Source organism: Schistocerca cancellata, chromosome 1 (genome assembly GCF_023864275.1).
Source record: "Schistocerca cancellata isolate TAMUIC-IGC-003103 chromosome 1, iqSchCanc2.1, whole genome shotgun sequence".
Lineage (NCBI taxonomy): Eukaryota > Metazoa > Arthropoda > Insecta > Orthoptera > Acrididae > Schistocerca > Schistocerca cancellata.
Window position 1 is genome coordinate 1,138,631,338 of NC_064626.1, and position 25,775 is coordinate 1,138,657,112.

The 25,775-nt window shown below is 40.5% G+C and overlaps 1 protein-coding gene across 1 annotated transcript in view; it reads left to right on the forward strand.

Moving 5' to 3' along the window:
• The window catches only part of LOC126134931 (LIM domain-binding protein 3-like), a 196,265-nt gene extending 172,174 nt beyond the window's left edge, over positions 1–24,091 (forward strand). The window contains exons 10-11 of the mRNA XM_049915196.1: positions 20,435–20,521; positions 24,048–24,091. Coding sequence (XP_049771153.1) covers positions 20,435–20,521; positions 24,048–24,091 — 131 coding nt within the window. The remainder of the gene's footprint in view (positions 1–20,434; positions 20,522–24,047) is intronic.
• The last annotated feature ends 1,684 nt before the right edge of the window (positions 24,092–25,775 follow it).

The window sequence follows — 25,775 nt, forward strand, 5'->3', positions numbered from 1 at the left end:
ACGTACATTTACAGACGCCCGCGCCTGTAACTTTGACGCTCTGTAGTCCCGTTGGGTGACGTTTCAAAAATGTTCAAATGTGTGTGAAATCTTATGGGACTTAACTGCTAAGGTCATCAGTCCCTAAGCTTACACACTACTTAACCTAAATTATCCTAAGGAAAAACACATACACCCATGCCCGAGGGATGACTCGAACCTCCGTCGGGACCAGTCGCACAGTCCATGACTGCAGCGCCTAAGACCGTGGGTGACGTTTCCTTACATTGGTACCTATTGAAAATACGATTTACTCACTCCCCTCTACAAGCCCTAACGGGAATTTCCGACCACCCTATATTTGTCTCGAGTAGTACCGAGGAAAAGGCGGAGTTATACCTCACAAACTGCCCGACGAGTAACTACTGTGAACAGTGCCACATATCCTGACACTGTCAGACACCGTACGCTGCGACGCCGGTGCTGATTAGAGTGTCGGTGACCCTCCCGGCGTGTGTTACTGGCGTCGTCAGCGCCTCCCTCCCCTCTGTTGCAGCAGGCCGCACGCTGTCGCCGTGCCCGGCGTCGCGACGCCGCACGCCGTCGCCGCTCGCCGTGTGCCCGGCGGCCCGTGAGTACCGCAGACAAGCAGAAGGGGAGGGGCGAGGCGCGCACACGGTGTCAACACGCGGGCTCCACTAGTTCCCAGCTCGCACCACGCGGCTGCGCCACCGTCCACAACACACTGGACGTGGATGTCGTATGCGAGGGTGGTCAGAAACAGTCTGAAGAGCTTGTTAAGCGTACTGCAGCGTAGACTGTGCTCAGATATAATTGTTAAGGAAAAAAATTCGATACGTTGCCTCGTTTCCGACTTAATTAGCATTAAACTTAGCCAAGCAGGCCGTCGTGTCTTCAAATTCGAGCGGCCCGCCAGATACCATCAGTTGTTCTCACAGCGTACATGACAGCGCGCGATATTGCTCAGCTGTTGCCTCGGGTTCCATCCTTAAGCCGTCGGCACACGGACCGTGCATCCGAACGTTGAGCGTGCCGAGTTTCTGACGTCATAGCGTGGAATAAAACGTTCGGGAGTCTTTCCGAACGTGCAGAGCAATATCTGGCATGTTAGATATTCTGAGCGTGCGTCTGAGCGTTGGCCAGTCAGATGGCACAACGCCACTTACGTCACACGCACGCGTCTCCCTTCAGTATAGAGTTATAATGCGCCATATCGGCATTCATTTCAAGCCTATATGTATATATACCGCTTCTGAGCACCAGCAAATTGAGAATCACTGGAAAACCCGTTGTTAGTTGTGTGATTCATTCCAATAAAATAATGAGAAACATCATATTGGTGGCAAAAGAATTATTGTAACTTGCATATTATGAGAGTAGGCTATTTGAAGGCAGTGACACACTGAAGATCCACCCAAAACGCATTGTCCTTGGCACAATTTGTTATAATTAAATTTCAATTAGTAACGTAATTATCTACGATTAACGTTTTTAGCATGACGTAACACAGTGTGACTAAGTACAAGTAGTATGTTGATGGTTTAGTGTAATGAGCAGCGTCTCTGTCCAGGAAAGAGTTTTTGTTGAAGTGGTAGTTCGCATCTCAACACTTCCAAATTTTTTTTCCTAACATTCGCGTTTTTATTTGATTCTGATACTTTATTATTAGTTTAGTATAAGTATATGCTATAGTATTTGATGTTATGTAAATATAAGTTCACCTTTTTTTGAGGGATGGCTTTGTTCGATTGGTTTAAGCTACAGGACATCTTGCGCTACTTGTATAAAGATATTTTGCTCCTTTTTCTTTTACGCTTTGTAATTCACATGTTGCAAAGATTCTGCTACTGGGTAGGAACAGTGATCAAGTAAGACTGACCTTGGGGTTTTACTAAAATGTGGGAATGATGAAATAATATTTATCTTATGTGGGGAAGTGTTCCAAATTTGTACCGCACTGTTTGTAATGGAACTTTTATAAACCTGTGTCCTTATTGATTGGACATGGTACTTTCCTTTTCGTGGACGATGGAGGAAATGTGCGTTTTAATAGAGCTAACATGGGAATTTTACGCGCGCCCTTTGAGTGAACAGTGTGATTTACGAACTAGAAACATCCCTCAAACTGCCACTGGAGTGCGCTGCGATCGCATATACCACGTTGGGGCCCACATACCGTATGCACAAGTCGCAACGTTCCTGAGCGTTCAGTAGCACGTTGAACTTAGCACTCTAAACGTTAACGTTCAACAGCACGGTCTGTGTGCCAACGGCTTAAAGCCATCGGCACATGGGCCGTGCTGTCGAACGTCAACGTTGACCGTGCTAAGTTCAACGTGCTGCTGAACGCTCGGAAATGATGTGACTTGTGCATACGGTATGTGGGCCCCAACGTGGTATATGCGATCGCAGCGCACTCCAGTGGCAGTTTGAGGGATGTTTCTAGTTCGTAAATCACACTGTTTTCGAGAAGGGCGCGCATAACATTCCCACGTTAGCTCTATTAAAACGCACATTTCCTCCATCATCCACGAGAAAGAAAGTATCATGTCAAATCAATAAGGACACAGGCTTATAAAAGTTCCATTACAAAAACACTTCCCCACATAAGATAAACATTATTTCATTATTCCCACATTTTAGTAAAACCCTAAGGTCAACCTGACTTGATCACTGTTCCTACCCAGTAGCAGAATCTTGGCAACATGAGAATTACCAAGGGTAAAAGAAAAAGGAGCAAAATATCTTTATACAAGTAGCGCAAGCTGTCCTACAGATTAAGCCAATCGAACAAAGTCACCCTTCAAAAAAAGGTGAACTGTTTACATAACATCAAATATTACAGTATATACTTATATTAAACCAAAAATAAAGTATCAGAACCTAATAAAAACGCGAATGTTAGGAAAAAAAATTTTGAAGTGTCGAGTCCCGAACCACTGTCCAAATTTGAAACTACATACATATCACTGACGCTACTAACTCAGCTCAACCAACAACACTCTGAAGATGTTAATCGTAGATATGTTACTAATTGAAATTTAATTATAACAAATTATACCAAGAAAAATGCGTTTTGGGTGGATCTTCAGTGTGTCGCTGCCTTCACATAGCATCCTCATAATACACAATAATTCTTTTGCCAAGAATATGATGTTTCTCATTATTCTATTGGAACGAATCGCACAGTTAACAACGGGTTTTTCAGTGATTCTCAATTTGCTGGTGCCCAGAAACCGCATATACACGTATAGGCATGAAATAAACGCCAATATGGCGCCTCACAACTCTGTACTGAAGGAAGACGGCGTGCATGTGACGTATGTGGCGTTCTGCCATCTCATTGGTCAACGCTCAGACGCACGCTCAGAATGTCTGACTCGACACGCCCAGCGCTCAACGTTCGGTTGCACGGTTCGTGTGCCGATGACTTTATATCGTCCCGTCTCCAATTTTCTTATCGCTTTGTTGTTCAGTTTTCAGAGACGAACGGAGGACACGTTTGAGGACAACATTTCTGGCGGGCCACTCGAATTTGCGCGCGACGGCCCGAGTGGCCAACTTCGAAGCTAGTTGACTCGGAAACGTAGCAACGTATCGAATTTTTTTCTTCGCAATTGTTTTTCAGCCCATCCTACACTGCAACACTCTTACTAGCTTTCAGACTGTTTCCCAACACACTCTGTTTTCCGTGCCTTGTAGTGACTAAATGACACTGTCCTTTCGACTTGCAATATTCCTTCCTGGATCAGCTACACAAATCCTAATAATCCCGGACGAGGAAACCATACTGTGATGTACCTATTCCAAAATAGTGATAGGCGTGAAATTAAACATTATTTATTGTGAGTGCATTTTTGGGTATCTCTAAAACCAATGTTGCGCTACATAATTATAACTTGAGGGAAATAATGACAAACACTAAGAGATTTTACTTCTCTTTCTGGCTCTCTTGCAGATCATTTGCAGCTCTCTTACATATCGTCGTCTACAGCGACGAATTTGTTATCGATCGAAATATTTTGCTCCACAGCCTTTCTTGACATTTACTTTTTTCCCAAAAAATACTTTTCAAAAAAAGAATATGGTGAAAATAGACAACACGAAAAAATGTCGAATCTCATCTTAAGAACTCAATGATCTCCATGTCGAAGTACCGAGGACAAGAGATTGACTGAACTGCAAAACTTGGCAGCTGCCACGCTTCGTTTCTGCTTGTAATCTGCCTCTTCTAACCAGAACCTTCCCCAAATTACACTTTTTCAGTTACTATAATTTTCTAATTAGAACCTGCATTTAAATAGAAAAACATATATATTTTCAGAAATACAGTTTTTCTAAGAAAGAGGTGCTATTTCATTTTTAAATTTATTTCAAATTTGTAACAGAAGTTGACAGAATTCCAAAGTTTGTACTGTAGACAATATTTTTAATAGAAATATTTCTTGATGAAAGTAGGTTATTCTTTCATCAGTAGATAACACATCGTTTCCATTAACGTATGGCATACTTCAACCAAATAACTTTTGTCCGTGTAGAAATGAATCTCTGTTTTATTTTACTTATGTTTTCTGATTTTCTCTTTAAATAACAAGTTTCCTTGGAGCTAATTACATTCTTCCATTTACGATATTGGTCACTAAATGCTAAATAATAAGTTTCAATACAAAATATTTCGAAATTTGTATGTCACCCGTTACGAACTGAGTATATTGTACAGTAGACAAGTACAGAAACACAGAGCTTCTGAATGAAATCATTTTGGGTGTTAGACCACGTCATTTTAAAGCACTAAAGCAACTAAATTCCCGACTTGATGCGCTCCTCTTCATTGTATTCGTAATTTTATTCAAAATGACATTCCCCGTAGAAGCCTATGAACTTACATAAACCTTCATTTTTTATTTGCAAGTACCCCCTCTATTCCAAAATAAATGATGAGATGAGGAACTTGTATTCCTACATGTTGTACGTACGTATTCTGCTCGACGATAACATCGCAAAAAATGTTACAAACCATACTGAAGCAAATGATTGCTTTCATGTGGTCGTCTCTACGGTGTCACACATTCAGAAGTTCGTATTGTACAATAGACCAGAAATTTGTATTGACTATTTCGTTACAGGAATTTTAGGCTCAACTGCGATTTACTTATTTTTTACTTGAAGGTTAGGATATGTTTCAGAGTTACCATCCATTTTCAACTGTCTCGAGTCTGGTAGACTGTCTGTGTCAACTGTCTGGTTCCTCACCTACGCAGGTGTCCGAATATATATTTGATTGTGTCTACCTGTATTTCGTGACGAAGAAAACAAAAAAAATGCATTATTAATTGATATTTTCTATGAAATAAGGTAATCGAACAACTGCCCTTACAGCTCAGAGTCGTTTGGCATGAGTAGAAGACATATTGTATGTTAAGTATAACATATGTTCCCTTGAAAGCAGGGCCGATATACAGTACGTGTAACGGAAAAACATCGAGGGACTGTTGTTGGTGTCTTGAAGAAAAAATTGGGAAGGTCCAGGAATGTCTTCTAACGATGCTATATAGTGTGGAATTTATACTGGCGAACGTCCATTGCTTTGCCACACCTTTGGCAGCACACTTTAGTTTGTATACTAACGGACCGCAATTGGAAGTTTCGTGACTGCTTTGACAATGTTCAGGTCGTTACATGGCGCCAAGCATATACACGTCAGCCAAAACAACGTGTCTACTTGTTTGACCCCATAGTTGGAACTCTCCCTAGCATCGTCTGTTGACGCTTCCAGACCTGGTTTCATGTAAGCAGTTTGTCCGGTAGCTGCACGGTCAGCATGGCGGATGTTTAAGTGAAGGGCCCCTGCGTGGATTTCCGGCTGGGTCAGAGATTTTCTCCGCTCGTGGACTGGCTGTCATCTTGTCCTTACATTCGTATAGTCGCAACTGACATTCTACTGTTGAGATGGCTGAATGGGCACGTCCCAAAAGCCAACGAATCCAAAAGAAAGATCACCTTCTAGCACTCACAGAAGTTCGTCAATATCGTTCTGGTACTCTCTGTATATAACACAAAAATGTTACTCTAGCTTGGAGTCATCAACCTTGATGGGAAACAATAGCTCTGACCTCATCGTGTTGACAAGTAACTGTGTCAGCCTTGCTGAGGTAATAAGTGTGTTACTTAGTAGCGTCAGCCAATTGGCACTTGAATGCACTGGCGCACATAATCAGTTAGGCAGGCAGTGGGCGACACCAGACAGACCTCGTCTTAACTTCTCGTTTGTGTGGTCTCCCGTCTTCTGTAAGTTCTGGTGCATCAACTACGCATTTCTTCTGCACTACTGTGTCAGGGGTTCTCATTCAGTGCTCAGGTCCTTTTCCTAGCGGTTTCCTTTTGCCCCCACGCGTGGTCAGATTTCACCTGCGTATCTAATGATGATAGGCGCTCTTCAGTTTTTTTTCATACTTTCAGGTTTTGAAAGTTAGCTTCTGGACATCTGTTCCCTAAAGCAGTAAGACACAATTCTCAGACGAACTCGAAAATGCCACCTTTGAATATTTGGAGATTCTGCAGCACTGTTAAGTAGAAAACATTTCGAGCATTTTAACAGAGCCAATCTTAGCCAAAATCGTAGCGTAAAAGTCATGTTATCGCGAGAATTTGGTGTTCGATTCACGCTAGCAGCTACATTTTTTACACTTTCACTTGAATTCTATATTTTTATTTTCAAAGTAAATCTTAATCAATAAATTCTGACTCGTAATTTTTCATGAAAATAACGTTTTTATTTTCACTTACTAATAGCATGAAAATAAATTAAAATTAGCTAGTGAAGTGCAAAATGCGGTCTACATCTACTTTCCGCAAACTGATGTGAAGTGTACGGCAGGGGGCATGTCGTACTGTGCCAGCTATTAGGGTTTCTTCTCGTTCCATTCACGTATATAGCATCGGAAGAATGTTTGTTTAAATAATCCGATCCATGCTGTAATAAATCTAATCTTGTCTTTCCGATCCATATGCGAGCCGTATCTAGGAGGGCAGTACATTCCCAGTTTCATCAGTTAAGATTCATTGTGGAAACTGCGATCGTAGACTTTCTCGGGATAGTTTACATCCATCTTCAAGTGTCTTCCGATTCAGTTTCTTCAGCGTCTCTGTGACACTCTCTGATGGGTCAAACAAACCATGTGACCATTCGTGCTTCTTTTCTCTGTATACGTTCAATATGCCCTGGTAGTCCCACTTGGTAAGGGTCCCACACACTTGAGCAATATTCCATAATAGGCACCACGAGTGTTTTGAATGCAGTCTCCTTTGTAGACTGATTGCATTTCTGTAGTATTTTACTAATAAACTGAAGTCTGCCCCCTGCTTTGCTTACGACTGAGCGTACATGAACGTTCCATTTCATATCCCTACAAACAGTAACAGCTAGATATTTGTTCAATTTGACTGACCCACCAGGGTAGCCAAGAGCACTAACGCACTGCTTCCAGGATTCGGGTAGGCGCGCCGGTCCCAGATCGAATCTACCTGGCGGATTAACGACGAGGGCCGGTATGCCGGCCAGCCTGGATGTGGTTTTTAGGCGGTTTTCCACATCCTGCTAGGTGAATACCGGGCTGGTCCCCACCTTCCACCTGAGTTGCACAGCTCGCAGACATCTGAACACATTCGCACTATTCCATAGATTACATTAGACGCAGACAGTTGGGGTAGACTAATTCCGTCCCAGGGAGTACGGCGTGGCGGCAGGAAGGGCATCCGGCCACCCCTTAAAATTAACATGTCAAATCCGATTAACGATGGGTGACCCTGGGCAACTGTGGGATAAGGCACAAACGATAGATAGAATAGATAGATTTCTACGATTTGACTGATTCCACTGCACTGATATTGCAGTCATACCATGCTATGTTTTTGTTTTCTTCTTTTTTCGCTTTTTTTCTTTTTGTTTTTATTTTGTGAAGTGTACAGTTTTGCGTCCCTCAGTGTTTAAAAGGAAGTTGCCAGTCTTTTCACCAGTTTGAAATCCTATAAGGATATGACTCAATATTTGTGCAGCTTTTCACAGACAGTACTTCATTATGAATGGCTGTATCATAGGCGAAAGGTCTAACGTTATTATTAATCTCGTCTCCAAGATTATTAACATACAACGTGAACAGCGATGGTCCCAACACCCTTCTCTGGGGCGCACCCGAAAATAGCAAGCATATGTCACGAACACTATTCAATCTCGACAAATAGAAAAGTATTTTATTTTCTGTTTGATGTTTTGCAATTTTGTGCCAAATTTTAATTTTCTCTGATTACTCGGATTTTTATTCGATTAGTAACTAAAATATAGAAAGGTGTTATCTGTACTACAAATTGTAATCAGTATTAGTTAGTCAACATATCCATTTCAAAATAGGTCGGTAGTGAATTCAAACAAGAGGAAAAGGGGCTACAACAGAGATTACGAAACTTCTATGCTACCACCTTGGCTAATGGCAGCTCTGAAAATCCTTGAGATAGTTTTTAGTTAAGTGCTCCAAATTTTGAAATCATGAAATTTGATGTTTTTCGAGTTTGTATAAAAATTGTTTCGTACTGCTTTAGGAAATTGCTGTCTGTGCACTGAGGTTCAGATCGTAAAAGTACGGAGAAAATCGAAGAGGGCGGGGTCGTAAGGTCCCCTTATAAGAAAAACTAGCCCAGGCGGATTCTGTCGCTTCCCCGGCTCTCTTCTCGTACAGTGAACGTAGTCTGTGTCCAGCCACCCTGTAAGCAGGGACTGCGTAAATTGGCTGAGACAGTAGGCGCGGTGTTACTTGCGACCCACAGCGTCTCCTTGTCCTCTCGTCAGTTCACGTTAAGCTCAGTTTTAAGAGGATATGCACATTGTGTATGTTATGTGTCGGTGTTTTGATTAGTTCATATTAATTTCAATACAGTCTTGGGGGAGGAACTAGGTGGCTTAGTCGAGACATTTTGACCTCTGTCTTCGATTTTTATCTAGTTTAGTTACTTCAGAAAGCTTCTTCCGGAAAAAGTTCAAAAGTAATTAGTGCAGGCCTTACACGTCCTCAGTTTCGTGCAGTAAGCTCACAGAATCTGCTCCTCACCAGGCGTATTACATCTCTACGAGTAGATATAGCAACAATAGGCATAATACCTGAAAAGGAAAGCAAAAGCAAAAACCTGAATTTTATGATAACAACTGACTTAGTGAATGAATGATTGGTATGAAGAAAAAAAGGAAATTTCAAGCAGTCTTAAGTTTTAGCAAAAAATGTATGCTATGTTACATCGGAATCAACAATTAATATGTGGGAGTTCTATTTGAAGAATGGTAGACAGAAGCAATCGATTAGGTACCTAAGCACTTTGGCCTAACGTCTTAGTAATCAGTGTATCATATTTGCGGAGTTTGAGGCAACTTCTTACCAAAAGTGCTGGTCACGCGAAAAACAGAGAAATATTAAAGAAAGATTGTTTTCGCAGAACAACTGTGACTGAAATAAAGTATAGGAAGCTTCTTATCAAAAATACTGCAACAAAAATACCTTACTGAATGACCCTGTAAATGAAGATGTCTTGATCATTGTGTTAACCACAACTTGCCGTGGAATGTGTGCAAGAACTTGGCGGCGCGAATGTTTGATGATTTTTACACGTTGTACATACAGACATTAACACTTTTTCAGTAGATCATCAATATGACATTTCGTAATGATGCGAAATGTGTCACTTTAACATAATATTTCTTTACACAAAATAATTAATTAACTTTTTTCTTACAGTGACTCTTTCATATCTAAAAATTCATCTACTGAGTGGAAGGACTTGTCATTCAGAAATTTTTTTAAATTTGCTTTTGAATGTTGGTTGGCTGTCTGTCAGACTTTTAATCCTATTCGGCAAGTGACAAAAGATTGTTGTGGCAGCATAATTTACCCATTTATGTGCCAAAGTGAGATTTAACTCAGGATAGTGAATATCATCCTTTCTTCTAGTGTTGTAGCTATGCACTTCGCTGTTATTTTTGAATTGGGATGGGTTATTAATGACAAATTTCATAAGTGGATATATGTATTGCAAAGGTACTGTGAATATCTCGATTTCCTTAAATAAATGTCTGCAAGATGGTCTCGGGTGGACTCAAGCTATTACTCTGATAATACGCTTTTGTCCAATGAATACTTTTTCTCTTAGTGATAAATTACCCCAAAATATAATGCCATATGAAAGCAGTGAATAGAAATAGGCAAGGTAAGCTAATTACTGATGTGTTTATCACCAAAATTTACAATAATGCTAACAGCGTAAGTAGCTGCACCTAACCATTTCAGCAAATCATCAATGTGTTTCTTATAATTCAATTTCTCATCAGTGCTTACACTCAGAAATTTTGAATATTCTGCCTTAGCAACAGACTTCTATTCATAGTCTATATTAATCAATGGGGTTATGCCATTTACTGTGCAGAATTGTATAAACTGTGTTTTCTCAAAATATAGTGAGAGTCCATTTGCAGAGAACCACTTGATAATTTTCTGAAAGACCTTATTTACAATTTCCTCAGCTGATTCTTGTTTGTTGGATGTGATTACAACAATTGTATCATCAGCAAAAAGATCTAGCTTTGCATCTTCATGAATATTGATATGTAGTAAGAACAATAAGGGACCCAAGACTGATCCCTGTGGGATGCCATTCTTGATACTTCCCCAGTTGGAGGACTCTGCTGATATTTGCAGACTATATGTACCATTAATTTCAACCTTCTGCATTCTTCCAGTTAAATATGAATTAAACCATTTGTATACTGTCCCACTCATACCACAATACTTAAGCTTATCTAGAAGAATTTCACGATTCACTCAATCAAAAGCCTTTGAGAGATCGCAAAATACCCCAATGGGTGATGTTCAGTTATTCAGTGCATTTAATATTTGATCAGTAAAGCATACACAGCATTTTCTGTTGAAAAGCCTTACTGAAAACCAAACTGACATTTTGTTAGTACTTCATTTTTACAAATATGTGATGCTACTCTTGAATAAATTACTTTTTGAAGAATTTTGGATAAAGTTGTCAAAAGTGAAATTGGATGGTAGTTGTTAGCAGCAGACCTATCCCCTTTTTTATTCAATGGTTTAAAAGTAGCTTATTTCAGCCCATCTGGAAAAATGCCCTGTTTCAGTGAGCTACTACATACATAGCTGAGAATCCTACTTATTTGTTAGGAACAAGCTTTTAGTACTCTGTTGGAAAGGCCATCAATTCCATGTGAGTTTTTACTTTTCAGTGAATTTATTATTTTTCTCATTTCAGTAGGAGAGATGGGTTGAATTTCAATTCTATTAAATTGCATAGGTATTGTCTCTTTCATATACTGCCTTGCATTTTCTAAAAATAGCTGGATCCTATTTTCTCTACAGCACTTAAAAATGATTATTAAAAATGTTTTCTATTTCTGATTTTTTGTTAACAATCTTTTCATTGAGTCTGATAGAAATACAGTCTTCCTGTGCTCTCAGTTCTCCTGTTATCCTTTTAACAGTATTGTCAGATGTTCTAATCTAAGATGTTAATGCACATACTTTTGAACTTTTTAATAACTTTTCGTAATAAGTGCAGTAGTTTTTGCAATGTTTAACTGTTTGTGGATCATTACTCCTTCTAGCTATAAGATACATTTCACATTTCTGTTTACAAGATATTTTTTATCCCTTTAGTAAGCCATGGCTTTTTAGATGGTTTCTCACAATTACATTACATTCTTTTATTCGGAAAATTGTTTTCAAATATACTCGCAAAGTCATCATGAAGTAGGTTAAATTTTGACTTAACATCACGTTCCCTTCATCCCAATCCAACTGTTGCAAGCTTTCCCTAAAATTTTCAGTTGTTAAATCGTTAATAGAACACATTGTTTTGGAGGACTGTTTTCCATTACTGTATGGAACTATGTCATATACTGTAACTAGCTGTGCATCATGATCAGAGAGACAATTCTTAACAGGGAAAATTTTTATTTGATTAAATTTATCTTGTCTATGGAAACATTATCCATCAGTGTACTGCTTTCCTATACCACCAAAGTAGAAAAATCAATAACTGATGTCAAATTGAAAGAACCAAGTAATAGTTCAAGGCCAAGCTTTCTGTTGGACTCTTCCAGAAAATTTACATTGAAATCTCAGGAAACAATAATTCGCTTCCCTCGGTGTGACAGATAGCACAATAAAGAATCCAAGTTTTTCAAAAATAGTCGAAAATATCCCAGTGGGGACCTACAATTGTAAAAGTGCTTATTTCGTTTAAGCTCACACACACATGCTTCTATATGTTGATCTACACAATTTTTTTTAGTTTCTTAATTTTTCACACTATGACAGATTTTAACATATATGGCAACTCCTCCTCCCTCCATACTGTCTCTACTTACATGTGCTGCAAGCTTATATCCACCTACATTTACCATTTCTAAATCTGTGACTACATGATGTTCAGATAGGCATAATAGATCTATTCCACGCAGTTTCTATATCTTCTAAACAAACAGGAAGCTCATCTGCTTTGTTGTTTAGTCCCCTATTATTCTGATGCAATATACTAACATTATTTTTCACTGTGCTTTTATGAGAATCTTGTGATATTTTAACATCTCTAATACCCACCTGTCTTAGCTTCTCATTAAACTTAATTTCAATCAATATTGTATGATTAGCCACTGATCTTAGCCTAAAAAAGAAGCACTCCCATGAGTTTCAGTGCCCCCCCCCCCCCCCCCCCTAAGGATTTTGTTATTATCTCCACCAGTTTACCCTTCCCTTTTCTATTGAGATATAGGCCATGTCTTGTGAAGTCCCGCCTACAAATACCACCAACAAGAACCAAACCTGTGCCAGACAAAGTTGAATTGGGGCTGATCATACCGCATGAAAGCAGGAACCGAGCCAACATTTGTACAGTTCGTTGCAGATGCTACTTTTACCAGGTCACACACAATATTGTAGCCCTAATCCCTATCAATACTGTTTCCCGCTCCAGCCATTACCACAACATGATCCTGCTTTGTAAAACCCTTACACCATGATCCTACATCCTCTATCACTTGGCTAAGACATGCACTGGACTTGAAAATACTTGTGACCTGGTACCCGTCATCTAATTTTTCCTGCAAGATCTGGCCTGCACATCTTCCATGACTACTACCTAACAACCGAACTTTCCTCCTACTTCTACTTTGTTTGAGACAGTTGTTTTCCTAGTGAAAGTCTGTTGAGCGCTAACCACACTTACATCTACGCCTTGTGGATAAGCAAAACAACACACAACACAGGCAGAAGAGGAAAATAGTATTAGGAAGAAAGGAAACAAAAACAGAAGAGGAGTAAAGGAAATAGTAGAAGAGAGGGAGAGAAGAAAAAATGGAAATTTTGAAGTTGTTTTATGGAACAAATGGTTGATATAACGATTAATAGGTTTCACACATGTATTTTGTGTTTTAAAGTAATATTTCTTACGTATGTTTACTGGGCGAGATAACTCTCTGTGGTAATGTTAATGAGCTGTACGTGATGTCTCAATCATAGAATTAGAGAAATTCACTTGTGTACCAGTAAATATTTTTGTGATGTGTGTACATTATCAAACACTGTAATAATTAGTGAACTCGTGCACCACGTGTGTGGTTCTCTTTATTATTATTGTTGTTATTATTATTATATCGTTCCTGGTCAGAGACATCGACATAGCACATTCTTCATTAAAATATGAAGTTCGATCATTTCTAGCGTGCGCCGTTTATTAGACAAACTGCGTGCCACCGGCATTTGTTCCTGTTATGACATTGCCAAGAGTTTATTTTTCTCTTTCAAGAAAAGCAGTAAGGAAGGAAGGAAAGTTAATAACCAACACCCCGTCGACATCGAGGTCGTTAGAGACGGCCGTACCCTATTCAAAAGAACCGTCTCGGCATTCGCCTTAAGCGACTGACTGAAATCGTAGAAATCGTATGAGTGGCCAGGAGCGGCTTTGCACTGTTGTCCTCCCGAGTGCGACTCCAGTGCGCTACTGCCAACTACCGCGCCACACCGCTCGGTCAAAGCGACGCCTCAGTTCACAAGACTTCATGCGCACATGATGCCATTTGGACGTCACAAGTTGTATCGAAGACGAAAGAGCTGTCTGTCGACTTTCGTGATCGTTCGATTTACAACAAGTGAGGCGAAAATGGCGTTCAAATCATTAACATTTGCCTCAATCAGAGACCTGGAGGTTGTCCTTTTTTTTGCTGCTGGGTACGTTAAGCCCAAGTTTACGTTGTCTAAATTTGTCGAGTTCTGCATTCACGTGTGCTAGGCTTTCACGAGAATTCATTCTGCAATTTATTGAAACTGTTTTTCCTAATACGCCTTCATCAATAACAGCCTCAAGCCACCCAGCACTGAATCTAATAGTGAATACATTCAGCAGTGTTCATTGAGCTGTCTCAACAACGTAAGTTTGTATTTTGAAACTATGAAAACTAGTTTCGGGATTTGGACCGGCATTAAAAAGGATGGACAGCTATTCTAGCAGACCAATTAAAACGGCGGCTCATTTAACTTAGTTCTACGAATAAATACTGTTCCAAAACAACATGTCGAAAACCTTCGCTATTCGTAGAATTTGTGTCATACTGGTGGTTGAAGATGTACTTTAATTGTAATATCTGGCCCATAAATTCTCTATTATATTTTAAAGGTCTGAGTTGTATTTTATCACATGATGAACGTGTTTTAAATATTTACTCGCCTTTGTGTGTTTTATGCCAACTCACTCGTGAGGGCGCACTCTTATAAGTACATAACAGCAAATATTATAGAACTTACTTACAAGCAAGTCCCAAACTTTCAAAAATTTGAAGGTGGAAAAAATTGGAAATGGCTGTAACTGAGATTTCATGACAGCTTTAACTGCAGATATGCCATTAAGTGATATTTAATTATAACAAATCGAGCCAAGAACAACGTGTTTTTGTAAGGTTTCTATATGCCATTCCTTGAAACTGTATTCTCCCATAATACGCAATTTATGATACGAAAACTGTTAACTACGAAATCCATTATAGAGACTCTCAAGCACCGTGCATCGAACACTAAGGCCAGTATTACACTATCAAATTTCTTTGTCAAAGTTGATATGTTAAATATTTTTGTCAAAGAAGTTTGATGGTGTAATAGGGCACTTTGTCAAACCTCCTTCGTCGTCAAATAAATTTGATCAAATCTAGTGCCTCACTGTAGATTTGATCATAAAAGTCGCTTGTCTACTGTTCACTGCAATGTGAAATATTACCATGTGGAGCGCTAGCTGTCATCTGTAATGTGTTTATAAATATTGCCAGTAAATACAATTGGTGTGTACTGACAACTACAAAATTAATACAGATGTATGAAGCTGATGAGGCGCTTTACAATGTGAGGCACCCTGAATACAAAAATAGATTAAGAAGATTGGAGACCTAACCTAACCTGACCTAACCTAACCTAACTCTCTCCTGTAGCAAGAATCGGAGTGTTACAGTGAGCCTGTCTGCTGCAGATATAGCAATTCTTAAGTGAGTGTTGTTCTTTGTGATATGAGGATATACTTCACTGAGCAAATACTGAACTGTATGCTCATCCACTCTTAAGTAATTTATGTACGACTTGACGTCCTCCACTATAAGCTCACATAACAAGTTTTGTTGAATGCTTTTATCGTTCCATCATAAAACCCACGACTTCACCCAGGTACGTTTCCTTTTTCCTCCCCGCCTCTCTTCCACATGTGCACACAGTGCAATTGGGGTACATGCAACTGCTGCGATTAATAACAAGTTGATTTAGTCAGCCATCTTGAAAATATGATGACAGTGTAATACCCGTTTTTAGTGCCACATCAAAGATCTTTGTCAAATCAATTTGACAAATATTTCATCATATCTTTGATCAAATCTTTGACAAAGAAATTTGATAGTGTAATAGCGGCCTAACGGAAGTCGGTAGCTGTTCCTGCTTTCTTTGATACTGCATGTGATTTCAAAATGAGGTAAGATGTGAATGAAATCCTGGAAATTGAGTGTTACCCAAGTGTAAACGAATGAAAAGTGGAGTAGGTTACGTACGCCACATTTGCACTCAGCAGATTCGTGGGAGGTTGTAACAATGGAAAATTGTACTGAAATGCAGGAAGATCTGCAGCGAATTGACGCATGGTGCAGGGAATGGCAATTGAATCTCAATGTAGACAAGTGTAATGTGCTGCGAATATACAGAAAGATAGATCCTTTATCACTTAGCTACAAAATAGCAGGTCAGCAACTGGAAGCAGTTAATACCATAAATTATCTGGGAGTACGCATTAGGAGTGATTTAAAATGGAATGATCATATAATGTTGATCGTCGGGAAAGCAGATGCCAGACTGAGATTCATTGGAAGAATCCTAAGGAAATGCAATCCGAAAACAAAGGAAGTAGGTTACAGTACGCTTGTTCGCCCACTGCTTGAATACTGCTCAGCAGTGTGGGATCCGTACCAGATATGGTTGATAGAAGAGATAGAGAAGATCCAACGGAGAGCAGCGCGCTTCGTTACAGGATCATTTAGTAATCGCGAAAGCGTTACGGAGATGATAGATAAACTCCAGTGGAAGACTCTGCAGGAGAGACGCTCAGTAGCTCGGTACGGGCTTTTATTGAAGTTTCGAGAACATACCTTCATCGAAGAGTCAAGCAGTATATTGCTCCCTTCTACGTATATCTCGCGAAGAGACCATGAGGATAAAATCAGAGAGATTAGAGCCCACACAGAGGCATACCGACAATCCTTCTTTCCACGAACAATACGAGACTGGAATAGAAGGGAGAACCGATAGAGGTACTGAAGGTACCCTCCGCCACACACCGTCAGGTGGCTTGCGGAGTATGGATGTAGATGTAGATGTAGATGTAATGTGTCGAGTCACATGACCTACCCACGCAACGGTCTGGCATGCTGGGATTCGTGTCTACTACGGCGTTGCCAACTTAACGCTCAGTCAGTAGTCGCACTGTCACCCATCGCGTGACGTATTCACCATTGCTTTCGACTGCTGCCGCATGCAAGTGAGTGCGCTGTAGGCGCTGGCCTCTTAGAGAGCCTGAGTAGGGAGAGAGTGGCCGTAGGTGAAGTTGCCCGTGATTGGTTGATTAGCTTTGGCGCCATTTTTCTGCCAAACGTCTCTCGCGCTTCCTATGTTCGCCGTGCTTTTGAGTTGAATGGACGTTCAGAGGACTTTGGGAAACGATTAAAAGGTATTTGAATTATTGAGAGACTTGTTATGCGTTGTGCATGCATGTTAGATTTAGTTGTACATCGTTTTTAGTACATAAGTAGCGTTTGCGATCTTAAGTACGAGTTGAAATAATGAAGCGTTTTGTGAAGAAGTCGGTAGGTCTACATGTTTGGAGTAAACACGTTAGTAATTGTACAGTATTGTTTTTGACCCCTGTAATTCGTTCTGCAGGCGTTCATAAACGATGCCAGGTTGTGCTGCATTTGGTTGTTCCAATAGAGGCGAAGGTGGATTTCGCATGTTAGCATTTCCACGCAATGAAGAAAGACGAAAGCAGCGGGCAGTCGCAGTCAACAGACCTGACATAAATCCGATACAAAACAAATGCTATACACTATATTTTTTTATTTACGTTACTTTCATTGCAATAAGTCTAGTAAACGAACTTTAAAGGAGATAAATGCAAGTAACGAATAATTTTTACAGCCACTGTATCAAATTTTCCTGTGCTGTACGTAGTAGGCTACTATGAGTATATTATAGCTGTAAAGAAAGGCATTTAACGAATGATTTCGCCATATTGTCTTGTGCTTTTGATTCGGTGAGTGTGTACTCCATTACTCCACTACTGGCCATTCTAAAGTCCCGCCCGCAGTTTGGCAGAAAAATGGCCGCCATATCGGCTGGTTGGCCACTCTCTCCCTATACAGGCTCTCTATGCCCTCTGATCCGCTACTCTGCCTTTCGTTGACATGCAATGTTTGAAGAATGAGATGGGTTTTAATCTTGAGTGATTGTAATATTTGTGAAACAAACATTAGTAGATACTATTTGATTCCCATTGTGTAGTCCAATCCCCTCCGCTTTTCTTAATAATATTAACGCTTTATGTGTGTTATAATGTTGTCTGTGACTTTGAAAGGTGCATAGTCTTGCAATTCCCAAATGCACCACTTGTGCTGTCACAAACGGTTTACCAGTAGGGATCGTTTGCTGTTGTGAATTTGGAAATCCATAATGCATCTGTCTGTAAATGTTTTGGTCTTACATTACGATTCCGTAATCTGTTTAAATCTTTTTAAGTTATTCTCAGGATGTTGTCTATATGCCTCATGGTTGACAGCAGTTTAATTTCAGTATCCTCACACACTGAGGTGTGGGTGTTTTAATCTAATGTTTTTCTACATCTACATGATTACTCTGCAATTCACATTTAAGTGCTTGGCAGAGGGTTCTTCGAACCACAATCATCCTATCTTTCTACCATTCCACTCCCGAACAGCGCGCGGGAAAAACGAACACCTAAACCTTTCTGTTCGAGCTCTGATTTCTCTTATTTTATTTTGATGATCATTCCTACCTATGTAGGTTGGGCTCAACAAAATATTTTCGCATTCGGAAGAGAAATTTCGTAAATAGATCTCGCCGCGACGAAAAACGTCTTTGCTTTAATGACTTCCATCCCAACTCATGTATTATATCTGCCACACTCTCTCCCCTATTACGTGATAATACAAAACGAGCTGCCCTTTTTTGCACCCTTTCGATGTCCTCCGTCAATCCCACCTGGTAAGGATCCCACACCACGTAGCAATATTCTAACAGAGGACGAACAAGTGTAGTGTAAGCTGTCTCTTTAGTGAACTTGTTGCATCTTCTAAGTGTCCTGCCAATGAAACGCAACCTTTGGCTCGCCTTCCCCACAATATTATCTATGTGGTCTTTCCAACTGATGTTGTTCGTAATTTTAACACCCAGGTACGTAGTTGAATTGACAGCCTTGAGAATTGTACTATTTATCGAGTAATCGAATTCCAACAGATTTCTTTTGGAACTCATGTGGATCACCTCACACTTTTCGTTATTTAGCGTCAACTGCCACCTGCCACACCATACAGCAATCTTTTGTAAATCGCTTTGCAACTGATACTGGTCTTCGGATGACCTTACTAAACGGTAAATTATAGCATCATCTGCGAACAACCTAAGAGAACTGCTCAGATTGTCACCTAGGTCATTTGTATAGATCAGGTCTGTAGTTCGATGGATTACTCCTACTACCTATCTTAAACACTGGTGCGACCTGCGCAATTTTCCAGTCTGCAGGTACAGATCTATCGGTGAGCGAGCGGTTGTATATGATTGCTAAGTAGGGAGCTATTGTATCAGCGTAATCTGAAAGGAACCTAATCGGTATACAATCTGGACCTGAAGACTTGCCCGTATCAAGCGATTTGATTTGCTTCGCAACCCCTAAGGTATCTACTTCTAAGAAACTCATGCTAGTAGCTGTTCCTGTTTCAAATTCTGGAATATTCCATTCGTCTTCCCTGTTGAAGGAATTTCGGGAAACTGCGTTCAATAACTCCGCTTTATCGGCGCAGTCGTCGGTAACAGTACCATCGGCACTGCGCAGGGAAGGTATTGACTGCGTCTTGCCGCTTGTGTACTTTACATACGACCAGAATTTCTTCGGATTTTCTACCAAATTTCGAGACAATGTTTCGTTATGGAACCTATTGAAGGCATCTCGCATTGAAGTCCGTACCAAATTTCGCGTGTTTGTAAATTTTAGCCAATCTTCGGTATTTCCCTTTCTTCTGAACTTCGCATGCTTTTTCCGTTGCCTCTGCAACAGCGTTCGGACCTCTTTTGTGTACCATGGGGGATCAGTTCCATCTCTTACCAATTTATGAGGTATGAATCTCTCAATTGCTGTTGCTACTATATCTTTATGTTATAAATTTGATTACTAATATCTCTCGTGATTGGTGTGTCATAACTGGCCGATGTTTTGTCTGACAATAGTGTAGTGTGGGCGACAATGTTGCCAGCAGCTGGCAGTAGAGTAGTAGTGACTTGCAGTTCAGTCCTCTACGGCCATCACCTTTGTGGTGAATAAATTTAGAGTGCATCATTTGTAAACCCGACTTTATATTTTACAAAATCGTGCTGATTTCCGATCCTGAGTAACAAAAGTTGTAATAATGATTAGCAGACTGAATCACGTGTGTAAGCTGTGAAAGGGAAGGAATTAACATATCGCTATTCAACTGGTAGTGTACAGGCAGGTAGCATTGTAGTAGAAACAGTAGCTGCGCAGCCGTCGTACTGGGTTTGCGTACGCTGTGCTCGTTTGTCCCCAGGCGGCATCGACAGCATGAGCCCGCCCTCTGCACTGCGCTTCTCTGGCAGCGGCGGCCTGTCCCGCGAGATACCCTGCCCCTCATACAGTAAGTCTGTGCTCTGTTTGCCATGTTTACGTACTTCTTTGTATAGAGAAAATATATAAATGCATATTTACTGAAATAAGAGAACCAGCTGTCACAAGTATTCCACGATAAATTTTTAACAATTGTCAAAATAAGCATTTAGACACTTTTGTGTTATCACTTCACAGTACTTCTTAAGTTTAAACAGAAGTTATACAAAGAAATGAAAATATGAGTACCATTAAGAACCACAGATTTTTCTCTGTACTGTTATGCAAATTAACAATCACTTTTATAGGCAAGTATCCTTAGTAGACAATACATGAGAAGCTGTCTAACCAGGAAAGTATTTGGGCTCGAACAAACACAAATACACCAAAATCGTGTTGAGAAATAATGTAAAGGTCTCTTATTGCACTGATGATACTCCCGCATCTGCAAAACTCTGCAGTCGTCCGTTAGAGGCCTCTGCGAATGCCATGCCGCATTGCACACTGACCTGCCGGTACGCCAGTCGGGACCAGTAGGGACGGTGCAGTGTGCCTCTGAAGTTGCGTTTTGTGACGTTATTTGTGTATTGAAGCGTCTGATGGCTTGGCGATTGGTAATCAATCCTGCTAATGTAATGCGATTGGTTAAGATGAAGTTACGAAGAACCCTTCTTCGTGAAGATGGTATTGGTGTAGAAGACGAATCATTCGCATGTTTCCTGATATCTATTATAGTGCAGAAATATGAACATAAGTTAGAAACAGATACTGTTGTAACACTAACACATAATGATGATGATAGGGATGATAATGACGAACAACTCATTGCAAACGGTAGTGCTACGGCAAGTGCGGGAAGAGACGATGGAAGCAGTGACAGTGAATACCAACCGTCTCCCAAGAAGAAGATTACAGTTGCAAGTATCATCACGGCGTTTGATGGCAACACACTGGAGAACATGTACGATGATTATTACGTAAGTGGTTTCGACACATACGACACGCTTTTGAAAAGATACCCTAAACTGAAGTCTAAAAGCAATATTATTAAAAACATACTGGATTACGTGGCAAAGGAAAGAGAAGGAAATACAGTTTTCAAAGGAACATTGGGCATTGGACGTAGCCAGAAATCTCGGGTGTACAAACTTTACAGCTTCACTAGGATTTATTACTAATTTGAAAAAGGAGTTTAGGATAACATCACGCCGTATCACTATGCTCCAAGCACGAAAAGATAAGGATGACGAAGAAGAGCTGATTGAAAGAGCTCAAACGTTTGTTGGTGACGTCAATGAGCATATCACGAGAGAAAGCGTCGATATTAGTTCTGTATGGAACTGTGATCAGAGTCAGTTCAACTATGAACTTTCTTGTGACAGAACACTATCCATGAAAGGGGAGAGAAACACTGTCGCGATGTTGCAATCAGTTAACTGTGCAACACATAGTTACACGATCGATGGATCGATGTTGCTATATCAGTGGACGGACGATTGGCAGACAAACTCTATATTTGCTTCCAAGAATACAGTGGAAAGTTTGGACCCCGCGTGTCAAGGGAAACAGAAACGCGGTGCCCTCCAAATGTCGTCGTCGATGCAAGTGTGAGTGGGAAGATGACGAAACAACATCTGAAGACGTTTTTTCTGTCAGTTTTGAATCCACATTTATCGAGAAAGTCATTAGTACTTTGTGACTCCTGGTCTGAACATAAGGATGAACGAGTACTACTGGAAGCATCTGGCGGAAAACATGTAGATTTAAAAATCATTGCGCCTAAAACTACAAAATATGCACAACCTCTGGATGTGTATTTCTTCAGGCAATATAAAATATATGCCAAGAGAATAACAGACTTCATTAAACTACGTTCCAGTAATATGCAGCCGAAATTGCACGACAGATTCTTTATCATGAATATGCATTCTGTCATTTACAGTCAGTTATCTGCGGGAGTATACAGACCAATGCTTCGTTACGCGTGGCAGAACGCTGGCTACGATATTGGTGAACCAATGAACAACTTCAAAAGTGTCATTGACTTGGCGTTCAACACTGATATTATAGAATGTGAAAATACGCCATGCGATCAACTTGCATTTCTTCACTGTGCGTTTTGCAGTCATTCGTATTGCTCGGAGTATTTTATTGAAATTCCGCATTTACATTTATGGTTAACATTGCTGCATTGCGTATGGCGTCTACAATTACATCTACAGTGATATCTAGAGCATGACTGCAGAGTTTTGCAGAAAAATGACACCCACCAGCCCATTCAGAGGTACATAACGGTCCTGTAACCAAACGTTCATACAGATCTGTTTGTTAGAGCCCAAATACTTCCCTGGTAAGAGAAATTGTACCCTGTATTTAGCAATGTCTTCAAAAATACTGGTCCTTCACAGTCAAATTTGGGACACAAAAACAAGATACGGTTTACATCAGCTTTTGCCTTCAAAACACATTTACACATGAGCAAACAGTAAATGTTGATTCTGTGTAGATGTAAAGGAACAAGAGAATAATTAAAGTGGAGTCAAGTGATGGTGCGAATCGTTAATCGGTCCTTATAGACCATGACACTGTAGAAATTTGAGGTGGAGTGTAATGTGTCTGGCAGATGTGCAGTCAGCAGGGCACACGTGGGGACAGCGGAAGTGGTGGCGGTTGTGGGTAGGTGCTGTGCTAGCGATGGGGTTACCTGCAGGCGCTGCAAGGGGAAGTGTCGTTCTAAACCGAAGCCTATACTCACATTTTTTTGTAAATACATATTAAGCGGAGCCCTTCAACAACCACATTCCCATGGTGGCCATTCAAAAAGGTCTACTGTTACCTCTGCTTTGGTAAGTATCTAAAAATAATTCCACTGAAAATGCAACAAAACCAGCGATTGTTAAACATTTGTAACTTCAAGAGACACGTCATGAATGGCGAATTTTTAGTAAAAACTATATTTTCTTGTTGCCATATTCAAATTTGCTTTATTTGCCAAAACATAGCTGTGTTTACACAATGTCACCTCTCTAATTGTAGCGTAGATACAACTGCGAGAGAATTTTGAAACAGTGGTTTATTAAGTATACAGGGTGTCCGAAAAGTCTTTCCCTGATTACATAAATCGATAACTCAGGCTAGAAGTAAGATACAAATATGAAACTGGTGTCCAATTGTCCGCAGCTCGTGGTCGTGCGGTAGCGTTCTCGCTTCCCACGCCCGGGTTCCCGGGTTCGATTCCCGGCGGGGTCAGGGATTTTCTCTGCCTCGTGATGACTGGGTGTTGTGTGATGTCCTTGGGTTAGTTAGGTTTAAGTAGTTCTAAGTTCTAGGGGACTGATGACCTTAGATGTTAAGTCCCATAGTGCTCAGAACCATTTGAACCATTTTTTGTCCAATTGTTTACAAACTATCCAAGTTTTTTTCACACATCAGTAAACTTCCACATGAGCACCCTTGGTAGCACGTAGCACATCTAGGCGATATTCAATTTCCGTCCACGCACTAGCCAACATCACTGAAGGGATGGATTCAACGACTGTGGTTATCCGTTGCCGCAGGGTTTCAAGATCTGGCACACGTGTTCTGTAGACCTCGTCCTTGACATTGAGAGGCACCCGCATGCCTTGCTCATACTGTGGCATCAAGCAGTCAGACCTGCAAGATGAGTGGTCTGCCAAGCGAGTGGATTTATTCTTATTTATCAAGTAACATGAGCTCTAGTACTCACAATTTAGTTACAAATTATTCTCCTGTTTGAATATTACGCAACGGAAACGGATAACGCACATCTGACTATTAGTGACTTACACAACTCTGACTGGTCACTACGCACTGGGAATACCACATTTTCTTTCTTACCCAACGGCTTTGATCAACACGTGGCCATCGCACTGAGTAAGAATGGCGCACACATTATAAATTCTAGATATCATGACAACATACTATTCGAAGGAAAAGGTCACCAATCTTTTTCTTTTCACTATCTTTTTTATTCCGATAAATTCTATAACCTAAACACACTGTTACATTTTCTACAACAATTACACATGAGAAGCTCCTCCCAGAGGGCATGGCTTTACATTGGTGATTCTCTATCTTATGGTCTCGTAATTATCTAACACTACAGTGCACTTTCTGGATAGGATGGTGGATCTTTTGCTATATCTCACACTTCGACTCTCACACCCATCATCGAAAATTTCCTCCAGACCGAGCGGTACAAAAGGAACATGCATAACCCACTACCTATGTACCTATCTTGCTACTCTCCCATACAAACCACACATACTTAAATTACATGAAATACACCACACTGGCAACATGGAATACAACACAAGGAATAGTCACAACATTATAATCACATCACTTTCAGCTTTCCCACTTCAATTAGTATTCATCCCAGTTTCACACGACACTGCCCCACTTCGTAACTTTTCTTTCCTACTATGGACTCTGGAGGATATATGCACGTCTTCCTGTGCAATGCAAGTCGAGTGGCGTTGCTGGATAGACGGCTGCCTCACCTTGCTTCACTCTCAGAGTATTATAGTTTGAATCAAGCGTCACGCGGAAACATAAGACGCAAAGTAATGTTAAGAACATATTCGTCACACACGCGAGTCCTCAACTGATACCACGGACGAGTACTTCTCTTTATCCTTTGTCTCACACACAGATTGAGACTCTCACAGTACTCACCACGTGGAAGTACTCGTCTCTAATTTCAAGTCCTGCACACGCCATTTCTTAAATATTTCCAACTTATAGTACACACGCCAGTAATTCAGCTGAACTTTAGCACTCGGAAGTATTTCAACTTATTGCTACACGTGGTTTCATTGTGGCCGTTGGTCACTTCCGAAGATTACTACGATCCCCTTAATATTACCTGCCTGACATTTAATTCTCCCCGCAAAAGTTCCTGAAATAGAGAAACTATTATTCCAAACTACTCTTAAGTATTCCACATGCATACCATTCTATCCACTCTTTTGTCTTTACGGGGCACACCTAAGACAGGTCTTACCAACACATGATCCAGCGCCAGAATGCTGAAACATGGCCGTTCTTCACGTCATCTCACATCTCCGTCGAGGTGGGGGAAGACCATGCTACCGTATTGGTCAGCCACATTTCAGGCGCTCAAAGCTCAGGTAAATTTCATCTCTTTGGTTCCACCAAAGGTGACCAAAGGACCGTCTCAAAGATGATCATATATTGCACATTCACTATCTGTGGTTAGCAGACAGCCATACATTCATTCATTTCACAGATCTAACAAACTG